The 21,989-nt window shown below is 40.7% G+C and overlaps 1 protein-coding gene across 1 annotated transcript in view; it reads left to right on the forward strand.

Moving 5' to 3' along the window:
* LOC115124670 (ras-related protein Rab-6B-like) overlaps nucleotides 1-21,989 on the forward strand; it is a 194,495-nt gene that overhangs the window by 95,306 nt on the left and 77,200 nt on the right. Inside the window, exons 3-4 of the mRNA XM_065009352.1 lie at nucleotides 10,052-10,105; nucleotides 21,801-21,906. Of these exons, the coding sequence (XP_064865424.1) occupies nucleotides 10,052-10,105; nucleotides 21,801-21,906 (160 nt within the window). The remainder of the gene's footprint in view (nucleotides 1-10,051; nucleotides 10,106-21,800; nucleotides 21,907-21,989) is intronic.

Genomic DNA, 21,989 nt, shown 5'->3' on the forward strand with positions numbered 1-21,989 from the left:
ATACATTAACACTGGTAGATACATGGTAGATACATTAACACTGGTAGATACATGAACACTGGTAGATACATTAACACTGGTAGATACATGGTAGATACATTAACACTGGTAGATACATTAACACTGGTAGATACATTAACACTGGTAGATACATGGTAGATACATGAACACTGGTAGATACATGAACACTGGTAGATACATTAACACTGGTAGATACATGGTAGATATTAACACTGGTAGATACATTAACACTGGTAGATACATGGTAGATACATTAACACTGGGTAGATACATTAACACTGGTAGATACAGATACATTAACACTGGTAGATACATTAACACGAGATACATTAACACTGGTAGATACATGGTAGATACACTGGTAGATACATGGTAGATAACACATTAACACTGGTAGATACATTAACACTGGTAGATACATTAACACTGGTAGATACATGAACACTGGTAGATACATGGTAACATGGTAGATACATTAACACTGGTAGATACATGGTAGATACATTAACACTGGTAGATACATTAACACTGGTAGATACATTAACACTGGTAGATACATTAACACTGGTAGATACATGATACATTAACACTGGTAGATACATTAACACTGGTAGATACATGGGTAGATACATTAACACTGGTAGATACACTGGTAGATACATGGTAGAACACTGGTAGATACATGAACACTGGTAGATACATTAACACTGGTAGATACATTAACACTGGTAGATACATTAACACTGGTAGATACATGAACACTGGTAGATACATGGTAGATACATTAACACTGGTAGATACATTAACACTGGTAGATACATGGTAATACATGGTAGATACATTAACACTGGTAGATACATGGTAGATACATTAACACTGGTAGATACATGGTAGATACATTAACACTGGTAGATACATGAACATGGTAGATACATTAACACTGGTAGATACATGGTAGATACATTAACACTGGTAGATACATTAACACTGGTAGATACATTAACACTGGTAGATACATGAACACTGGTAGATACATTAACACTGGTAGATACATGGTAGATACATGAACACTGGTAGATACATTAACACTGGTAGATACATGAACACTGGTAGATACATTAACACTGGTAGATACATTAACACTGGTAGATACATGAACACTGGTAGATACATTAACACTGGTAGATACATTAACACTGGTAGATACATTAACACTGGTAGATACATTAACACTGGTAGATACATTAACACTGGTAGATACATTAACACTGGTAGATACATGAACACTGGTAGATATATTAACACTGGTAGATACATTAACACTGGTACACTGGTAGATACATTAACACTGGTAGATACATTAACACTGGTAGATACATGGTAGATACATTAACACTGGTAGATACATGGTAGATACATTAACATACATTAACACTGGTAGATACATTAACACTGGTAGATACATGAACACTGGTAGATACATGGTAGATACATTAACACTGGTAGATACATGGTAGATACATTAACACTGGTAGATACATGGTAGATACATTAACACTGGTAGATACATTAACACTGGTAGATACATGAACACTGGTAGATACATTAACACTGGTAGATACATGGTAGATACATTAACACTGGTAGATACATTAACACTGGTAGATACATTAACACTGGTAGATACATTAACACTGGTAGATACATGGTAGATACATTAACACTGGTAGATACATGGTAGATACATTAACACTGGTAGATACATTAACACTGGTAGATACATTAACACGGGTAGATACATTAACACTGGTAGATACATTAACACTGGTAGATACATTAACACTGGTAGATACATTAACACTGGTAGATACATTAACACTGGTAGATACATGGTAGATACATGAACACTGGTAGATACATTAACACTGGTAGATACATTAACACTGGTAGATACATTAACACTGGTAGATACATGGTAGATACATTAACACTGGTAGATACATGGTAGATACATTAACACTGGTAGATACATTAACACTGGTAGATACATGGTAGATACATGGTAGATACATTAACACGTGGTAGATACATGAACACTGGTAGATACATTAACACTGGTAGATACATTAACACTGGTAGATACATGGTAGATACATTAACACTGGTAGATACATTAACACTGGTAGATACATGGTAGATACATTAACACTTGTAGATACATGGTAGATACATTAACACTGGTAGATACATTAACACTGGTAGATACATGGTAGATACATTAACACTGGTAGATACATTAACACTGGTAGATACATTAACACTGGTAGATACATTAACACTGGTAGATACATGGTAGATACATTAACACTGGTAGATACATGGTAGATACATTAACACTGGTAGATACATTAACACTGGTAGATACATGGTAGATACATTAACACTGGTAGATACATGGTAGATACATGGTAGATACATTAACACTGGTAGATACATTAACACTGGTAGATACATTAACACTGGTAGATACATGGTAGATACATTAACACTGGTAGATACATGGTAGATACATTAACACTGGTAGATACATTAACACTGGTAGATACATGGTAGATACATTAACACTGGTAGATACATTAACACTGGTAGATACATTAACACTGGTAGATACATGGTAGATACATTAACACTGGTAGATACATTAACACTGGTAGATACATGAACACTGGTAGATACATTAACACTGGTAGATACATTAACACTGGTAGATACATTAACACTGGTAGATACATGGTAGATACATTAACACTGGTAGATACATGGTAGATACATGAACACTGGTAGATACATTAACACTGGTAGATACATGGTAGATACATGGTAGATACATTAACACGGGTAGATACATGAACACGGGTAGATACATTAACACTGGTAGATACATTAACACTGGTAGATACATGGTAGATACATGAACACTGGTAGATACATTAACACTGGTAGATACATTAACACTGGTAGATACATTAACACTGGTAGATACATTAACACTGGTAGATACATTAACACTGGTAGATACATTAACACTGGTAGATACATGGTAGATACATGAACACTGGTAGATACATGAACACTGGTAGATACATTAACACTGGTAGATACATTAACACTGGTAGATACATTAACACTGGTAGATACATGGTAGATACATTAACACTGGTAGATACATGGTAGATACATTAACACTGGTAGATACATGGTAGATACATTAACACTGGTAGATACATGGTAGATACATTAACACTGGTAGATACATTAACACTGGTAGATACATTAACACTGGTAGATACATTAACACTGGTAGATACATGAACACTGGTAGATACATTAACACTGGTAGATACATTAACACTGGTAGATACATTAACACTGGTAGATACATGGTAGATACATTAACACTGGTAGATACATGGTAGATACATTAACACTGGTAGATACATTAACACTGGTAGATACATGGTAGATACATTAACACTGGTAGATACATTAACACTGGTAGATACATGGTAGATACATTAACACGGGTAGATACATTAACACTGGTAGATACATTAACACTGGTAGATACATGGTAGATACATTAACACTGGTAGATACATGGTAGATACATTAACACTGGTAGATACATGGTAGATACATTAACACTGGTAGATACATTAACACTGGTAGATACATGGTAGATACATTAACACTGGTAGATACAGCATGAAAGATGCCACTATGGATAGACCTGACATTGATGTTTCCATCTAAGTCCACCTCCCCATTTTGATAGCCTTAACAGAGGAAGTTAGATAACATGGTTACTGTAGCTGAGATCCCTGGTGGGTAAACAGAGACATATTCTAGCTATTCTTCATTCTAGAGATAACATTGATTTCTCTTGAGATATATTTTTTTATAGCCTACTTTTTTTTTTTTAGGAGTGAGACGATTTTCAGACTGAGAAATATGGGTGATCAATATTTATTTCTAGGCGATGTAGTAAACTATAGCCTAAACATATTTCCTTAGAACTGCCCAGATAACTGCCCATACATAGGCTATAGCCTGCTGTATTTAATTGAGACAGCACGTGCACCTCGCAGGCCTTGCATAAGTATTCATCCCCCCTTGCCGTTTTTCCTATTTTGTTGCATTACAACCTGTAATTTAAATGGATTTTTATTTTTATTTCATATAATGAACATACACAAAATAGTCCCAATTGGTGAAGTGAAAAAAAAATGATTTGTTTCAAGAAAATTAAAAGTGTAAAGTGGTGTGTGTGTTTATTCACCCCCTTTGCTATGAAGCCCCTAAATAAGATCTGGTGCAACCAATTACCTTCAGAAGTCACATAATTAGTTAAATAAAGTCCACCTGTGTGCAATCTAAGTGTCACATGATCTGTCAAATGATCTCAGTATATATACACCTGTTCTGAAAGGCCCCAGAGTCTGCAACACCACTAAGCAAAGGGCACCACCAAGCAAGCAGCACCATGAAGACCAAGGAGCTCTCCAAACAGGTCAGGGACAAAGTTGTGTAGAAGTAGAGATCAGGGTTGGGTTATAAAAAAGTATATGAAACTTTGAACATCCCACGGAGCACCATTAAATCCATTATTAAAAATGGAACGAATATGGCACCACAAACCTGCCAAGAGATGGCCGCCCACCCAAACACCAGGCAAGGAGGGCGTTAATCAGAGAGGCAACAAAGAGTCCAAAGATAACCCTGAAGGAGCTGCAAAGCTCCACAGCGGAGATTGGAGTATCTGTCCATAGGACCACTTTAAGCCGTACACTCCACAGAGCTGGGCTTTATGGAGGAGTGGCCAGAAAAAAGCATTTGCTTAAATAAAATAAAAAGAAAACACGTTTGGTGTTCGCCATAAAGGCATGTGGGAGTCTCCCCAAACATATGGAAGAAGGTACTCTGGTCAGATGAGACTAAAATGTAGCTTTTTGCCATCAAGGAAAACGCTGTCTTGGGCAAACCCAACAGCTCTCATCACCCCGAGAACAACAATGTTTTTCATCGGCAGGGAAACTGGTCAGATTTGAAGGAATGATTGATGGTGCTAAATACAGGGATATTTTTGAGGGAAACCTGTTTCAGTCTTCCAGAGATTTGAGACTGGTCCCTAAGCATACTGCTAAAGCAACACTCGAGTGGTTCAAGGGGAAACATGTAAATGACCTGGAATGGCCTAGTCAAAGCCCAGACCTCAATCCAATTGAGAATCTGTGGTTTGACTTAAAGATTGCTGTACACCAGCAGGAACCCATCCAACTTGAAGGAGCTGGAGCAGATTTGCCTTGAAGAATGGGCAAAAATCCCAGTGGCTAGATATGCCAAGTTTATAGAGACAAACCCCAAGAGACCTGCAGCTGTAATTGCTGTACAAGGTGTCTCTACAAAGTATTGACTTTGGGGGGGGTGAATAGTTATGCACGTTTTCAGATTTCTTTTGCCTTATTTCTTGTTTGTTTCACAATTTAAAAAATATTTTTGCATTTTCAAAGTGATAGGCATGTTGTGTAAATTAAACGATACCCCCCCCAACAAAATAGAAGAAATGCCAAGGGGGGGGGGTTGAATACTTTCGCAAGCCACTGTATGTCTACTGAACTGGAAGCAACAAGAATGATAACAGCGACACTTGCTATGTTTTGCATAGAGGATAAAGCATACGTACCTTTTAGGAGACAACTAAATGGGTCATTAATACCAGGACGCAACATTCACCATTTTCCTTTTCAATGATGATACCATTTTCTGATTGCTATTGGTTTGAGGACCTTCCACTTCTTTCCATTATCAAAAAATGTATTGACAGACACTGTCGTAAATTACAGTTGCATCATATTTAAGTTAATGTCATATTTAAATTTACTGTCACGTGATTCTCCACCCCATGTAGACACCCTACTCTACAGTATTTCGATGAGACCCAGACATACTAGACACCCTTCTCTACAGTATTTCGATGAGACCCAGACATACTAGACACCCTTCTCTACAGTATTTCGATGAGACCCAGACATACTAGACACCCTACTCTACAGTATTTCGATGAGACCCAGACATACTAGACACACTACTCTACAGTATTTCGATGAGACCCAGACATACTAGACACCCTACTCTACAGTATTTCGATGAGACCCAGACATACTAGACACACTACTCTACAGTATTTCGATGAGACCCAGACATACTAGACACCCTACTCTACAGTATTTCGATGAGACCCAGATATACTAGACACACTACTCTACAGTATTTCGATGAGACCCAGACATACTAGACACCCTACTCTACAGTATTTCGATGAGACCAGACATACTAGACACACTTGAACTACCACCCCAAACTAGGAGAGGAGAAGTTGACGCAGCGAATTCTGTCTGAATAATGATACAAACAAAAAAAATGTCATTTTAATACAATAGGTAGGCTAATGCATACAAAGCAAAAAGATGACCGTTTCCAACTAACCTGTGGGAAAACAACAATATTTCCATTCCAAAGTCGTCTGTCTGACTGCCCGCAGCATGACAAATGCTGACTGGAATGCAGTTCTCTATTTCATACAACCCTTATACCCAAATACAAAAAAACACACATTTCACTTTCTGGCTGATGGTGCCTGGGGTTCTAATTCAGAACAAATCTCTTTCCTGATATTAGAACCGTTCTGTTCCCCCTCTTCTCCCAGCGATCATTGGTTAAATCCCTCTTCTCCCAGCGATCATTGGTTAAATCCCTCTTCTCCCAGCGATCATTGGTTAATTCCCTCTTCTCCCAGCGATCATTGGTTAAATCCCTCTTCTCCCAGCAGTCATTGGTCCAATCCCTCTTCTCCCAGCGATCATTGGTTAAATCCCTCTTCTCCCAGCGATCATTGGTTAATTCCCTCTTCTCCCAGCAGTCATTGGTCCAATCCCTCTTCTCCCAGCGATCATTGGTTAAATCCCTCTTCTCCCAGCAGTCATTGGTCCAATCCCTCTTCTCCCAGCGATCATTGGTTAAATCCCTCTTCTCCCAGCAGTCATTGGTCCAATCCCTCTTCTCCCAGCGATCATTGGTTAAATCCCTCTTCTCCCAGCGATCATTGGTTGATTATCTCTTCCTCCATCAGTCATTGGTTGAGAGGCCATGCAGGATCCGGAAGCTGGGGCTTTCTTTAACGATGATGTGTGATTGGTTAATAATGAAAGAGTTACTGAATTATTTAGTCTGCATGGGAGTCTGTTTGTGCAGCGCAGCACAGTGCTTCTCTCTGTGTGTGGCATTCTATATATAACCCAGAGAGGATGCCTGGCTCTGCCGTTCAACATTAAAACAACAAACACCTCTGTGGCTTTGCTTTCAACATGACTTTATCTAATATTGAGGAATGCCAACTGTTTGATCCCTTAATTTCATCACGCTATTTAATTAATAGACTTTGTAACACATCTCCTTCAGGGTTTTCAAACCAATCTGACTAAAGAGCTTTCCTGATAGATGACCATCGTCCTTGCACTATGTTTTAGATATTTCTTTATCTTTTTATGTGAACTAGAGACAATTAGGTTACAGTGAGAGTCTAGATGATCTGGCTGTGGGAGAATAGAGAAGAAGGATACATATATTAAGTAATGCTCCTAATGCCAGAGGAGCCTGTGTGAGTATTACTGCCCTCCGCAGTGGCTGGCATCGACAGGGTAATGGGATCGTGATCAAGCTGCTGGTGGCCAGTTCTGTCAGAGTGGGCAGACCAGGCAGGGGGCACCCCGCTGGGCAGCAGCACTGTGTCCAATGCTGCAGAGCTCCCCCGTCTCCAAGGCCCCAATGCTGCAGAGCTCCCCCGTCTCCAAGGCCCCAATGCTGCAGAGCTCCCCCGTCTCCAAGGCCCCAATGCTGCAGAGCTCCCCCGTCTCCAAGGCCCCAATGCTGCAGAGCTCCCCCGTCTCCAAGGCCCCAATGCTGCAGAGCTCCCCCGTCTCCAAGGCCCCAATGCTGCAGAGCTCCCCCGTCTCCAAGGCCCCAATGCTGCAGGGTTCCAACACTGCAAACTCAACTGGCTCCAAGCCTCAGCTCCGATACTGCAGGCTCTAATACTGCAGGCTCCAATACTGCAGGCTCCAATACTTCAGGCTCCAATACTGCAGGCTCTAATATTGCAGGCTCTAATACTACAGGCTCTAATACTGCAGGCTCTAATACCGCAGTCTCCAATACTGCAGGCTCCAATACTGCAGGCTCTAATACTGCAGGCTCTAATAGTGAAGGCTCTAATACTGCAGGCTCTAATAGTGAAGGCTCTAATACTGCAGGCTCTAATACTGCAGGCTCTAATACTGCAGGCTCTAATACTGCAGGCTCTAATAGTGAAGGCTCTAATACCGCAGGCTCTAATACTGCAGGCTCTAATAGTGAAGGCTCTAATAGTGAAGGCTCTAATAGTGTAGGCTCCAATACTGCAGGCTCTAATACTGCAGGCTCCAATACTGCAGGCTCCAATACTGCAGGCTCCAATACGACAGGCTCTTATACGGCAGACTCTAATAGTGAAGGCTCTAATACTGCAGGCTCTAATACTGCAGGCTCCAATACGGCAGGCTCTTATACGGCAGACTCTAATAGTGAAGGCTCTAATACTGCAGGCTCTAATACTGCAGGCTCTAATAGCACAGTCTCCCCTGTCTTCGAGGCTCCACACTGCAGGTTTAGTGATTAGGGAACAATATAAGACTAGTGGATTACTGTTAATTATTATTCTGGACTATCCCATTCCCCATGTTCAATACATTACACTGCCAGTAGGCATCGTTTTCCAGTGTTTGCTGTTAAAAAAAACATTATGAACACTCTGTTCTTCCCATGACATCGACCGACCAGGTAAATCCAGATGATCCCTTATTGATGTCACCTAAATCCACTTCAATCAGTGGAGGTGAAGGGGAGGAGACGGGTTAAAGAAGGATTTTAAAGCCTCGGGACAATTGAGACATGGATTGTGTATGTGTGGCATTCAGAGGGTGAATGGGCAGGAAAGAAGATTGAAGTGCCTTTGAACGGGGGTATGTTAGTAGGTGCCAGGCGCACCGGTTGGTGTCAAGAACTGCAACGCTGCTGGGTTTTTCACGCTCAACAGTTTCCTGTGTGTATCAAGAACGGTCCACCACCCAAAGGACATACAGCCAACTTAACCCAACTGTAGGCAGCATTGGAGTCAACATGGACCAGCATCCCTGTGGAATGCTTTCGACACCTTGTAGAATCCAACTCAATATTAGAAAGGTGTTCTTAATGTTTTGCGTAGACGTTAATCTACCACTCTGCTGGCATTAGCTAACGATAATGCGTAAAGATGATAGATTTGTTAGCTATTCATAAGAAGCAGCTTCTTGATATCATGTGTAGCTTCCTATCAGATATTATTATTATACTGTACTGGGTTCAGTCAGATATCTACTGTACTGTACTGGGTTCAGTCAGATATCTACTGTACTGTACTGGGTTCAGTCAGATATCTACTGTACTGTACTGGGTTCAGTCAGATATCTACTGTAATGTACTGGGTTCAGTCAGATATCTACTGTACTGTACTGGGTTCAGTCAGATATCTACTGTAATGTACTGGGTTCAGTCAGATATCTTCTGTACTGGGTTCAGTCAGATATCTACTGTAATATACTGTACTGTACTGGGCTCAGTCAGATATCTACTGTACCATTAACACTCCACAGTCCTCAAGGCCGTTAACTCTCCACAGTCCTCAAGGCCGTTAACACTCCACAGTCCTCAAGGCCGTTAACTCTCCACAGTCCTCAAGGCCGTTAACTCTCCACAGTCCTCAAGGCCGTTAACTCTCCACGGTCCTCAAGGCCGTTAACTCTCCACGGTCCTCAAGGCCCTTAACACTCCACAGTCCTCAAGGCCGTTACACTCTACAGTCCTCAAGGCCGTTGATACCATTTTCTTCTCATTTCAGGCCACAATCGGAATAGACTTCCTATCAAAAACGATGTACTTGGAAGACCGAACGGTAAGTAGCTCTTTACTGCCATTTCAAAGTCAACACCAGGTCCACACCTTGTCCCTGTGCAATATCGTCACCTCAGTGTTAGATATACAGGTGTGTCAAACGTCACCCCAGTGTTAGATATACAGGTGTGTTAGATATACAGGTGTGTCAAACGTCACCCCAGTGTTAGATATACAGGTGTGTTAGATATACAGGTTGTTAGATATACAGGTGTGTTAGATATACAGGTGTGTTAGATGTACAGGTGTGTTAGATTTAAAGGTGTGTTAGATATACAGGTGTGTTAGATATACAGGTGTGTTAGATATACAGGTGTGTTAGATTTAAAGGTGTGTTAGATATACAGGTGTGTTAGATTTAAAGGTGTGTTAGATATACAGGTGTGTTAGATTTAAAGGTGTGTTAGATATACAGGTGTGTTAGATATACAGGTGTGTTAGATATACAGGTGTGTTAGATATTCAGGTGTGTTAGATATACAGGTGTGTTAGATATACAGGTGTGTTAGATATACAGGTGTGTTAGATGTACAGGTGTGTTAGATTTAAAGGTGTGTTAGATATACAGGTGTGTTAGATATACAGGTGTGTCAAACGTCACCCCAGTGTTAGATATACAGGTGTGTTAGATATACAGGTGTGTTAGATATACAGGTGTGTTAGATATACAGGTGTGTTAGATTTAAAGGTGTGTTATATTTATAGGTGTGCTAGATATACAGGTGTGTTAGATATACAGGTGTGTTAGATTTAAAGGTGTGTTATATTTATAGGTGTGCTAGATATACAGGTGTGTTAGATATACAGGTGTGTTAGATTTAAAGGTGTGTTATATTTAAAGGTGTGTTATATTTAAAGGTGTGTTAGATTTACAGGTGTGTTAGATATAAAGGTGTGTTAGATTTACAGGTGTGTTAGATTTAAAGGTGTGTTAGATATACAGGTGTGTTAGATATACAGGTGTGTTAGATATACAGGTGTGTTAGATTTAAAGGTGTGTTAGATATACAGGTGTGTTAGATTTAAAGGTGTGTTAGATATACAGGTGTGTTAGATTTAAAGGTGTGTTAGATATACAGGTGTGTTAGATATACAGGTGTGTTAGATATACAGGTGTGTTAGATATTCAGGTGTGTTAGATATACAGGTGTGTTAGATATACAGGTGTGTTAGATATACAGGTGTGTTAGATGTACAGGTGTGTTAGATGTACAGGTGTGTTAGATTTAAAGGTGTGTTAGATATACAGGTGTGTTAGATATACAGGTGTGTCAAACGGCACCCCAGTGTTAGATATACAGGTGTGTTAGATATACAGGTGTGTTAGATATACAGGTGTGTTAGATATACAGGTGTGTTAGATTTAAAGGTGTGTTATATTTATAGGTGTGCTAGATATACAGGTGTGTTAGATATACAGGTGTGTTAGATTTAAAGGTGTGTTATATTTATAGGTGTGCTAGATATACAGGTGTGTTAGATATACAGGTGTGTTAGATTTAAAGGTGTGTTATATTTAAAGGTGTGTTATATTTAAAGGTGTGTTAGATTTACAGGTGTGTTAGATATAAAGGTGTGTTAGATTTACAGGTGTGTTAGATTTAAAGGTGTGTTATATTTACAAGGTGTGTTAGATATACAGGTGTGTTAGATATACAGGTGTGTTAGATATACAGGTGTGTTATATTTACAGGTGTGTTAGATATACAGGTGTGTTAGATTTAAAGGTGTGTTAGATTTACAGGTGTGTTAGATATACAGGTGTGTTAGATTTACAGGTGTGTTAGATATACAGGTGTGTTAGATATACAGGTGTGTTAGATTTAAAGGTGTGTTAGATTTACAGGTGTGTTAGATATACAGGTGTGTTAGATATACAGGTGTGTTAGATATGCAGGTGTGTTAGATTTACAGGTGTGTTAGATTTAAAGGGGTGTTAGATATAGAGGTGTGATAGATATACAGGTGTGTTAGATATAAAGATGTGTGTTAGATTTAAAGGTGTGTTAGATATACAGGTGTGTTAGATATACAGGTGTGTTAGATTTACAGGTGTGTTAGATTTAAAGGTGTGAGATATAGAGGTGTGATAGATATACAGGTGTGTTAGATATACAGGTGTGTTAGATATACAGGTGTGTTAGATATACAGGTGTGTTAGATTTACAGGTGTGTTAGATTTAAAGGTGTGAGATATAGAGGTGTGATAGATATACAGGTGTGTTAGATATACAGGTGTGTTAGATTTAAAGGTGTGTTAGATTTAAAGGTGTGTTAGATATACAGGTGTGTTAGATATACAGGTGTGTTAGATATACAGGTGTGTTAGATATACAGGCGTGTTAGATATACAGGTGTGTTAGATATACAGGTGTGTTAGATATACAGGTGTGTTAGATATACAGGTGTGTTAGATATTCAGGTGTGCTACATATACAGGTGTGTTAGATATACAGGTGTGTTAGATATTCAGGTGTGCTACATATACAGGTGTGTTAGATATACAGGTGTGTTAGATATACAGGTGTGTTAGATATTCAGGTGTGCTACATATACAGGTGTGTTAGATATACAGGTGTGTTAGATATACAGGTGTGTTAGATATACAGGTGTGTTAGATATACAGGTGTGTTAGATATACAGGTGTGTTAGATATACAGGTGTGCTACAAATACAGGTGTGTTAGATATACAGGTGTGTTAGATATACAGGTGTGTTAGATATACAGGTGTGTTAGATATTCAGGTGTGCTACATATACAGGTGTGTTAGATATACAGGTGTGTTAGATATACAGGTGTGTTAGATATACAGGTGTGTTAGATATACAGGTGTGTTAGATATACAGGTGTGCTACATATACAGGTGTGTTAGATATACAGGTGTGTTAGATATACAGGTGTGTTAGATATACAGGTTGTTAGATATACAGGTGTGATAGATATACAGGTGTGTTAGATATACAGGTGTGTTAGATATACAGGTGTGCTACATATACAGGTGTGTTAGATATACAGGTGTGTTAGATATACAGGTGTGTTAGATATTCAGGTGTGCTACATATACAGGTGTGTTAGATATACAGGTGTGTTAGATATACAGGTGTGTTAGATATTCAGGTGTGCTACATATACAGGTGTGTTAGATATACAGGTGTGCTACATATACAGGTGTGTTAGATATACAGGTGTGCTACATATACAGGTGTGTTAGATATACAGGTGTGCTACATATACAGGTGTGCTACATATACAGGTGTGTTACATATACAGGTGTGTTAGATATACAGGTGTGCTACATATACAGGTGTGTTAGATATACAGGTGTGTTAGATATACAGGTGTGTTAGATTTACAGGTGTGTTAGATTTAAAGGTGTGAGATATAGAGGTGTGATAGATATACAGGTGTGTTAGATATACAGGTGTGTTAGATATACAGGTGTGTTAGATATACAGGTGTGTTAGATTTACAGGTGTGTTAGATTTAAAGGTGTGAGATATAGAGGTGTGATAGATATACAGGTGTGTTAGATATACAGGTGTGTTAGATTTAAAGGTGTGTTAGATTTAAAGGTGTGTTAGATATACAGGTGTGTTAGATATACAGGTGTGTTAGATATACAGGTGTGTTAGATATACAGGTGTGTTAGATATACAGGCGTGTTAGATATACAGGTGTGTTAGATATACAGGTGTGTTAGATATACAGGTGTGTTAGATATTCAGGTGTGCTACATATACAGTTGTGTTAGATATACAGGTGTGTTAGATATTCAGGTGTGCTACATATACAGGTGTGTTAGATATACAGGTGTGTTAGATATACAGGTGTGTTAGATATTCAGGTGTGCTACATATACAGGTGTGTTAGATATACAGGTGTGTTAGATATACAGGTGTGTTAGATATACAGGTGTGTTAGATATACAGGTGTGCTACATATACAGGTGTGTTAGATATACAGGTGTGTTAGATATACAGGTGTGTTAGATATACAGGTGTGTTAGATATACAGGTGTGTTAGATATTCAGGTGTGCTACATATACAAGTGTGTTAGATATACAGGTGTGTTAGATATACAGGTGTGTTAGATATACAGGTGTGTTAGATATACAGGTGTGTTAGATATACAGGTGTGTTAGATATACAGGTGTGTTAGATATACAGGTGTGCTACATATACAGGTGTGTTAGATATACAGGTGTGTTAGATATACAGGTGTGTTAGATATACAGGTGTGTTAGATATACAGGTGTGTTAGATATACAGGTTGTTAGATATACAGGTGTGATAGATATACAGGTGTGTTAGATATACAGGTGTGTTAGATATACAGGTGTGCTACATATACAGGTGTGTTAGATATACAGGTGTGTTAGATATACAGGTGTGTTAGATATTCAGGTGTGCTACATATACAGGTGTGTTACATATAAAGGTGTGTTAGATATACAGGTGTGTTAGATATTCAGGTGTGCTACATATACAGGTGTGTTAGATATACAGGTGTGCTACATATACAGGTGTGTTAGATATACAGGTGTGCTACATATACAGGTGTGTTAGATATACAGGTGTGCTACATATACAGGTGTGCTACATATACAGGTGTGCTACATATACAGGTGTGTTAGATATACAGGTGTGCTACATATACAGGTGTGTTAGATATACAGGTGTGCTACATATACAGGTGTGCTACATATACAGGTGTGTTAGATATACAGGTGTGTTAGATATTCAGGTGTGCTACATATACAGGTGTGCTACATATACAGGTGTGTTAGATATACAGGTGTGTTAGATATACAGGTGTGTTAGATATTCAGGTGTGTTAGATATACAGGTGTGTTAGATATACAGGTGTGTTAGATATTCAGGTGTGCTACATATACAGGTGTGTTAGATATACAGGTGTGTTAGATATACAGGTGTGCTACATATACAGGTGTGCTACATATACAGGTGTGTTAGATATACAGGTGTGCTACATATACAGGTGTGCTACATATACAGGTGTGTTAGATATACAGGTTGTTAGATATTCAGGTGTGTTAGATATACAGGTGTGTTAGATATACAGGTGTGTTAGATATACAGGTGTGTTAGATATACAGGTGTGTTAGATATTCAGGTGTGCTACATATACAGGTGTGTTAGATATACAGGTGTGTTAGATTTAAAGGTGTGTTAGATTTAAAGGTGTGTTAGATATACAGGTGTGTTAGATATACAGGTGTGCTAGATATACAGGTTGTTAGATATACAGGTGTGTTAGATATACAGGTGTGTTAGATATTCAGGTGTGCTACATATACAGGTGTGTTAGATATACAGGTGTGTTAGATATTCAGGTGTGCTACATATACAGGTGTGTTAGATATTCAGGTGTGTTAGATATTCAGGTGTGCTACATATACAGGTGTGTTAGATTTAAAGGTGTGTTAGATATACAGGTGTGTTAGATATACAGGTGTGTTAGATATACAGGTGTGTTAGATATACAGGTGTGTTAGATATACAGGCGTGTTAGATATACAGGTGTGTTAGATATACAGGTGTGTTAGATATACAGGTGTGTTAGATATACAGGTGTCTTAGATATACAGGTGTGTTAGATATTCAGGTGTGCTACATATACAGGTGTGTTAGATATACAGGTGTGTTAGATATTCAGGTGTGCTACATATACAGGTGTGTTAGATATACAGGTTTGTTAGATATACAGGTGTGTTAGATATTCAGGTGTGCTACATATACAGGTGTGTTAGATATACAGGTGTGTTAGATATACAGGTGTGTTAGATATACAGGTGTGTTAGATATACAGCTGTGTTAGATATACAGGTGTGTTAGATATACAGGTGTGTTAGATATACAGGTGTGCTACATATACAGGTGTGTTAGATATACAGGTGTGTTAGATATACAGGTGTGTTAGATATACAGGTGTGTTAGATATACAGGTGTGTTAGATATACAGGTGTGTTAGATATACAGGTGTGTTAGATATACAGGTGTGTTAGATATACAGGTGTGTTAGATATACAGGTTGTTAGATATACAGGTGTGATAGATATACAGGTGTGTTAGATATACAGGTGTGTTAGATATACAGGTGTGTTAGATATACAGGTGTGTTAGATATACAGGTTGTTAGATATACAGGTGTGTTAGATATACAGGTGTGTTAGATATACAGGTTGTTAGATATACAGGTGTGTTAGATATACAGGTGTGTTAGATATGCAGGTGTGTTAGATATGCAGGTGTGTTAGATATACAGGTGTGTTAGATATACAGGTGTGTTAGATATACAGGTGTGCTACATATACAGGTGTGTTAGATATACAGGTGTGTTAGATATACAGGTGTGTTAGATATACAGGTGTGTTAGATATGCAGGTGTGTTAGATATACAGGTGTGTTAGATATACAGGTGTGTTAGATATACAGGTGTGCTACATATACAGGTGTGTTAGATATACAGGTGTGTTAGATATACAGGTGTGTTAGATATTCAGGTGTGCTACATATACAGGTGTGTTAGATATACAGGTGTGCTACATATACAGGTGTGCTACATATACAGGTGTGCTACATATACAGGTGTGCTACATATACAGGTGTGTTAGATATACAGGTGTGCTACATATACAGGTGTGTTAGATATACAGGTGTGCTACATATACAGGTGTGCTACATATACAGGTGTGTTAGATATACAGGTGTGTTAGATATTCAGGTGTGCTACATATACAGGTGTGTTAGATATACAGGTGTGTTAGATATACAGGTGTGTTAGATATTCAGGTGTGCTACATATACAGGTGTGTTAGATATACAGGTGTGTTAGATATACAGGTGTGTTAGATATATAGGTGTGTTAGATATACAGGTGTGTTAGATATACAGGTGTGTTAGATATACAGGTGTGTTAGATATACAGGTTGTTAGATATACAGGTGTGTTAGATATACAGGTGTGTTAGATATACAGGTGTGTTAGATATACAGGTGTGTTAGATATACAGGTGTGTTAGATATACAGGTGTGTTAGATATACAGGTGTGTTAGATTTACAGGTGTGTTAGATATACAGGTGTGTTAGATATACAGGTGTGTTAAGATTTACAGGTGTGTTAGATATTCAGGTGTGTTAGATATTCAGGTGTGTTAGATATACAGGTGTGTTAGATATACAGGTGTGTTAGATATACAGGTGTGTTAGATATGCAGGTGTGTTAGATTTAAAGGTGTGTTAGATTTAAAGGTGTGTTAGATATACAGGTGTGTTAGATATACAGGTGTGTTAGATATACAGGTGTGTTAGATATACAGGTGTGTTAGATATTCAGGTGTGTTAGATATTCAGGTGTGTTAGATATACAGGTGTGTTAGATATACAGGTGTGTTAGATATGCAGGTGTGTTAGATTTAAAGGTGTGTTAGATTTAAAGGTGTGTTAGATATACAGGTGTGTTAGATATACAGGTGTGTTAGATATACAGGTGTGTTAGATATACAGGTGTGTTAGATATACAGGTGTGTTAGATATACAGGTGTGTTAGATATACAGGTGTGTTAGATATACAGGTGTGTTAGATATACAGGTGTGTTAGATATACAGGTGTGTTAGATCTTCAGGTGTGTTAGATATACAGGTGTGTTAGATATGCAGGTGTGTTAGATTTAAAGGTGTGTTAGATATACAGGTGTGTTAGATATACAGGTGTGTTAGATATACAGGTGTGTTAGATATACAGGTGTGTGTTAGATATACAGGTGTGTTAGATATACAGGTGTGTTAGATATACAGGTGTGTTAGATATACATGTGTGCTAGATATACAGGTGTGTTAGATATACAGGTGTGTTAGATATACAGGTGTGTTAGATATACAGGTGTGTTAGATATACAGGTGTGTTAGATATACAGGTGTGTTAGATATACAGGTGTGTTAGATATTCAGGTGTGCTACATATACAGGTGTGTTAGATATACAGGTGTGTTAGATATTCAGGTGTGTTAGATATACAGGTGTGTTTATTTTCAGCAAATTTAACATGTGTAAATATTTGTATGAACATAACAAGATTCATCAACTTAGACATAAACTTAACAAGTTCCACAGACATGAAATGGAATAATGTGTCCCAGAACAAAGTGGACAAAATCAAAAGTAACAGTCAGTATCTGGTGTGGCCACCAGCTGCATTAAGTACTGCAGTGCATCTCCTCCTCATGGGCTGCACCAGATTTGCCAGTTATTGCTGTGAAATGTTACTCCACTCTTCCACCAAGGCACCTGCAAGTTCCCAGACATTTCTGGGGGGGAATGGCCCTAGCCCTCACCCTCCAATTCAACAGGTCCCAGACGTGCTCAATGGGATTGAGATCCTGGCTCTTCACTGGCCATGGCAGAACACTGACATTCCTGTCTTGCAGGAAATCACACACATAACGAGCAGTATGGCTGGTGGCATTGTCATGCTGGAGGGTCATGTCAGGATGAGCCTGCAGGAAGGGTACCACATGAGAGAGGAGGATGTCTTCCCTGTAACGCACTGCGTTGAGATTGCCTGCAATGACAACAAGCTCAGTCCGATGATGCTGTGACACACCGCCCCAGACCATGACGGACCCTCTACCTCCAAATCGATCCCGCTCCAGAGTACAGGCCTCTTGTGTAACGCTCATTCCTTCCACAATAAACGTGAATCTGACCATCACCCCTGGTGAGACAAAACCCGCGACTCGTCAGAGAAGAGCACGTTTTGCCAGTCCTGTCTGGTCCAGCGACATTGACTTTGTGCCCATAGGTGACGTTGTTGCCAGAGATGTCTGGTGAGGACCTGCCTTACAACAGACCTACAAGCCCTCAGTTCAGCCTCTCCCAGACTATTGTGGACAGTCTGAGCACTGATGGAGGGATTGTGTGTTCCTGGTGTAACTCGGGTCAGTTGTTGTTGCCATCCTGTACCTGTCCCGCAGGTGTGATGTTCGAATGTACTAATCCTGTGCAGGTGTTGTTACACGTGGTCTGCCACTGCGAGGACGATCAGCTGTCCGTCCTGTCTCTCTGTAGCGCTGTCTTAGGCGTCTCACAGTACGGACATTTCAATTTATTGCCCTGGCCACATCTGCAGTCCTCATGCCTCCTTGCAGCATGCCTAAGGCACGTTCACGCAGATGAGCAGGGACCCTGGGCATCTTTCTTTTGGTGTTTTTCAGAGTCAGTAGAAAGGCCTCTTTAGTGTCCTAAGTTTTCATAACTGTGACCTTAATTGCCTACCGTCTGTAAGCTGTTAGTGTCTTTATGACCGTTCCACAGGTGCATGTTCATTAATTGTTTATGGTTCATTGAACAAGCATAGGAAACAGTATTTAAACCCTTTACAATGAAGATCTGTGAAGTTATTTGGATTTTTACGAATTATCTTTGAAAGACTGGGAACTGAAGAAGGGACGTCTTCTTTTTTTGTTGATGAGTTTAGGTGTCCCAAATGGCACCCTATTCCCCATAAGGCTCGGTAGTGCACTACATAGGGAATAGGATGTTATACAGCGATTGGTCCTCACACACACACACACACACACACACACACACACACACACACACACACACATCAATTGAAGTAGGCCTGACATTGATGTCATGTTCCACGGTATAAGAAATGTAAATGTATTCAATGTAACGTGTGTCTGTCTGCGCTGAATCTTGGCACGTATTTTACATACCCTGACATTGAGAAGGTGTCAATGGGGATACAGGGGCGTGAGTCTATGTTAATATACTTTGTGTTGGTACTACTTTGTGTGTGTGTATGTGTGTGTGTGTGTGTGGGTGGGTGGGTGTGTACACTATATGCGTTCCAGTGATGTACAATACGCCAGTGTGGACATGGTGAGTAATCTGACAGTGTTCAGCTGTGTCTCTCTGATCCCCAGGTGTGTCTCTGATCCCCAGGCGTGTCTCTGATCCCCAGGTGTGTCTCTCTGATCCCCAGGTGTGTCTCTCTGATCCCCAGGTGTGTCTCTCTGATCCCCAGGCGTCTCTCTGATCCCAGGTGTCTCTCTGATCCCCAGGTGTGTGTCTCTGATCCCCAGGTGTGTGTCTCTGATCCCCAGGTGTGTCTCTCTGATCCCCAGGTGTGACTTTCTGATCCCCAAGTGTGTCTCTCTGATCCCCAGGTGTGCCTTTCTGATCCCCAGGTGTGTCTCTCTGATGCCCAGGTGTGTCTCTCTGATGCCCAGGTGTGTCTCTCTGATCCCCTGGTGTGTCTTCTGATCCCCAGGTGTGTCTTCTGATCCCCAGGTGTGTCTTCTGATCCCCAGGTGTCTCTCTGATCCCCAAGTGTCTCTCTGATCCCCAGTTGTCTCTCTGATCCCCAGGGGTCTCTCTGATCCCCAGATTTATCTCTGATCCCCAAGTGTCTCTCTGATCCCCAGTTGTCTCTCTGATCCCCAGGTGTCTCTCTGATCCCCAGGCGTGTCTCTGATCTGATCCCCAGGCGTCTCTCTGATCCCAGGTGTCTCTCTGATCCCCAGGTGTGTGTCTCTGATCCCCAGGTGTGTCTCTCTGATCCCCAGGTGTGCCTTTCTGATCCCCAGGTGTGTCTCTCTGATCCCCAGGTGTGTCTCTCTGATCCCCTGGTGTGTCTCTCTGATCCCCTGGTGTGTCTCTCTGATCCCCAGTTGTCTCTCTGATCCCCAGGTGTCTCTCTGATCCCCAGGCGTGTCTCTGATCCCCAGGCGTCTCTCTGATCCCAGGTGTCTCTCTGATCCCCAGGTGTGTGTCTCTGATCCCCAGGTGTGTCTCTCTGATCCCCAGGTGTGCCTTTCTGATCCCCAGGTGTGTCTCTCTGATCCCCAGGTGTGTCTCTCTGATCCCCTGGTGTGTCTCTCTGATCCCCAGGTGTGTCTTCTGATCCCCAGGTGTCTCTCTGATCCCCAGGGGTCTCTCTGATCCCCAGATTTCTCTCTGATCCCCAAGTGTCTCTCTGATCCCCAGGCGTCTCTCTGATCCCCAGGTGTCTCTCTGATCCCCAGGTGTCTCTCTGATCCCCAAGTGTCTCTCTGATCCCCAGTTGTCTCTCTGATCCCCAGGTGTCTCTCTGATCCCCAGGGGTCTCTCTGATCCCCAGATTTATCTCTGATCCCCAAGTGTCTCTCTGATCCCCAGTTGTCTCTCTGATCCCCAGGTGTCTCTCTGATCCCCAGGCGTGTCTCTGATCCCCAGGCGTCTCTCTGATCCCAGGTGTCTCTCTGATCCCCAGGTGTGTGTCTCTGATCCCCAGGTGTGTCTCTCTGATCCCCAGGTGTGCCTTTCTGATCTCCAGGGACCTCTCTGATCCCCAGGTGTGTCTCTGATCCCCCGGTGTGTCTCTCTGATCCCCAGGTGTCTCTCTGATCCCCAAGTGTCTCTCTGATCCCCAGTTGTCTCTCTGATCCCCAGGTGTGTGTCTCTGATCCCGAGGCGTGTCTCTGATCCCCAGGTGTGTCTCTGATCCCCAGGTGTCTCTCTGATCCCCAGGTGTGTCTCTCTGATCCCCATGTGTGTCTCTCTGATCCCCAGGTGTGTCTCTGATCCCCAGGTGTCTCTCTGATCCCCAGGTGTGTCTCTCTGATCCCCAGGTGTCTCTCTGATCCCCAGGTGTCTCTCTGATCCCCAGGTGTGTCTCTCTGATCCCCAGGTGAGGTTGCAGCTGTGGGACACGGCAGGACAGGAGCGCTTCAGGAGCCTCATACCCTCCTACATACGAGATTCTACTGTGGCTGTGGTGGTTTATGATATTACAAGTGAGTGGGGATCACTCGCACGCACACACACACTCCCTTCATGGCTCCCTAACATGGCTCCCTTCATGGCTCCCTAACATGGT

The sequence above is a fragment of the Oncorhynchus nerka genome, linkage group LG24 (assembly GCF_034236695.1).
Source record: "Oncorhynchus nerka isolate Pitt River linkage group LG24, Oner_Uvic_2.0, whole genome shotgun sequence".
Taxonomy (NCBI): domain Eukaryota; kingdom Metazoa; phylum Chordata; class Actinopteri; order Salmoniformes; family Salmonidae; genus Oncorhynchus; species Oncorhynchus nerka.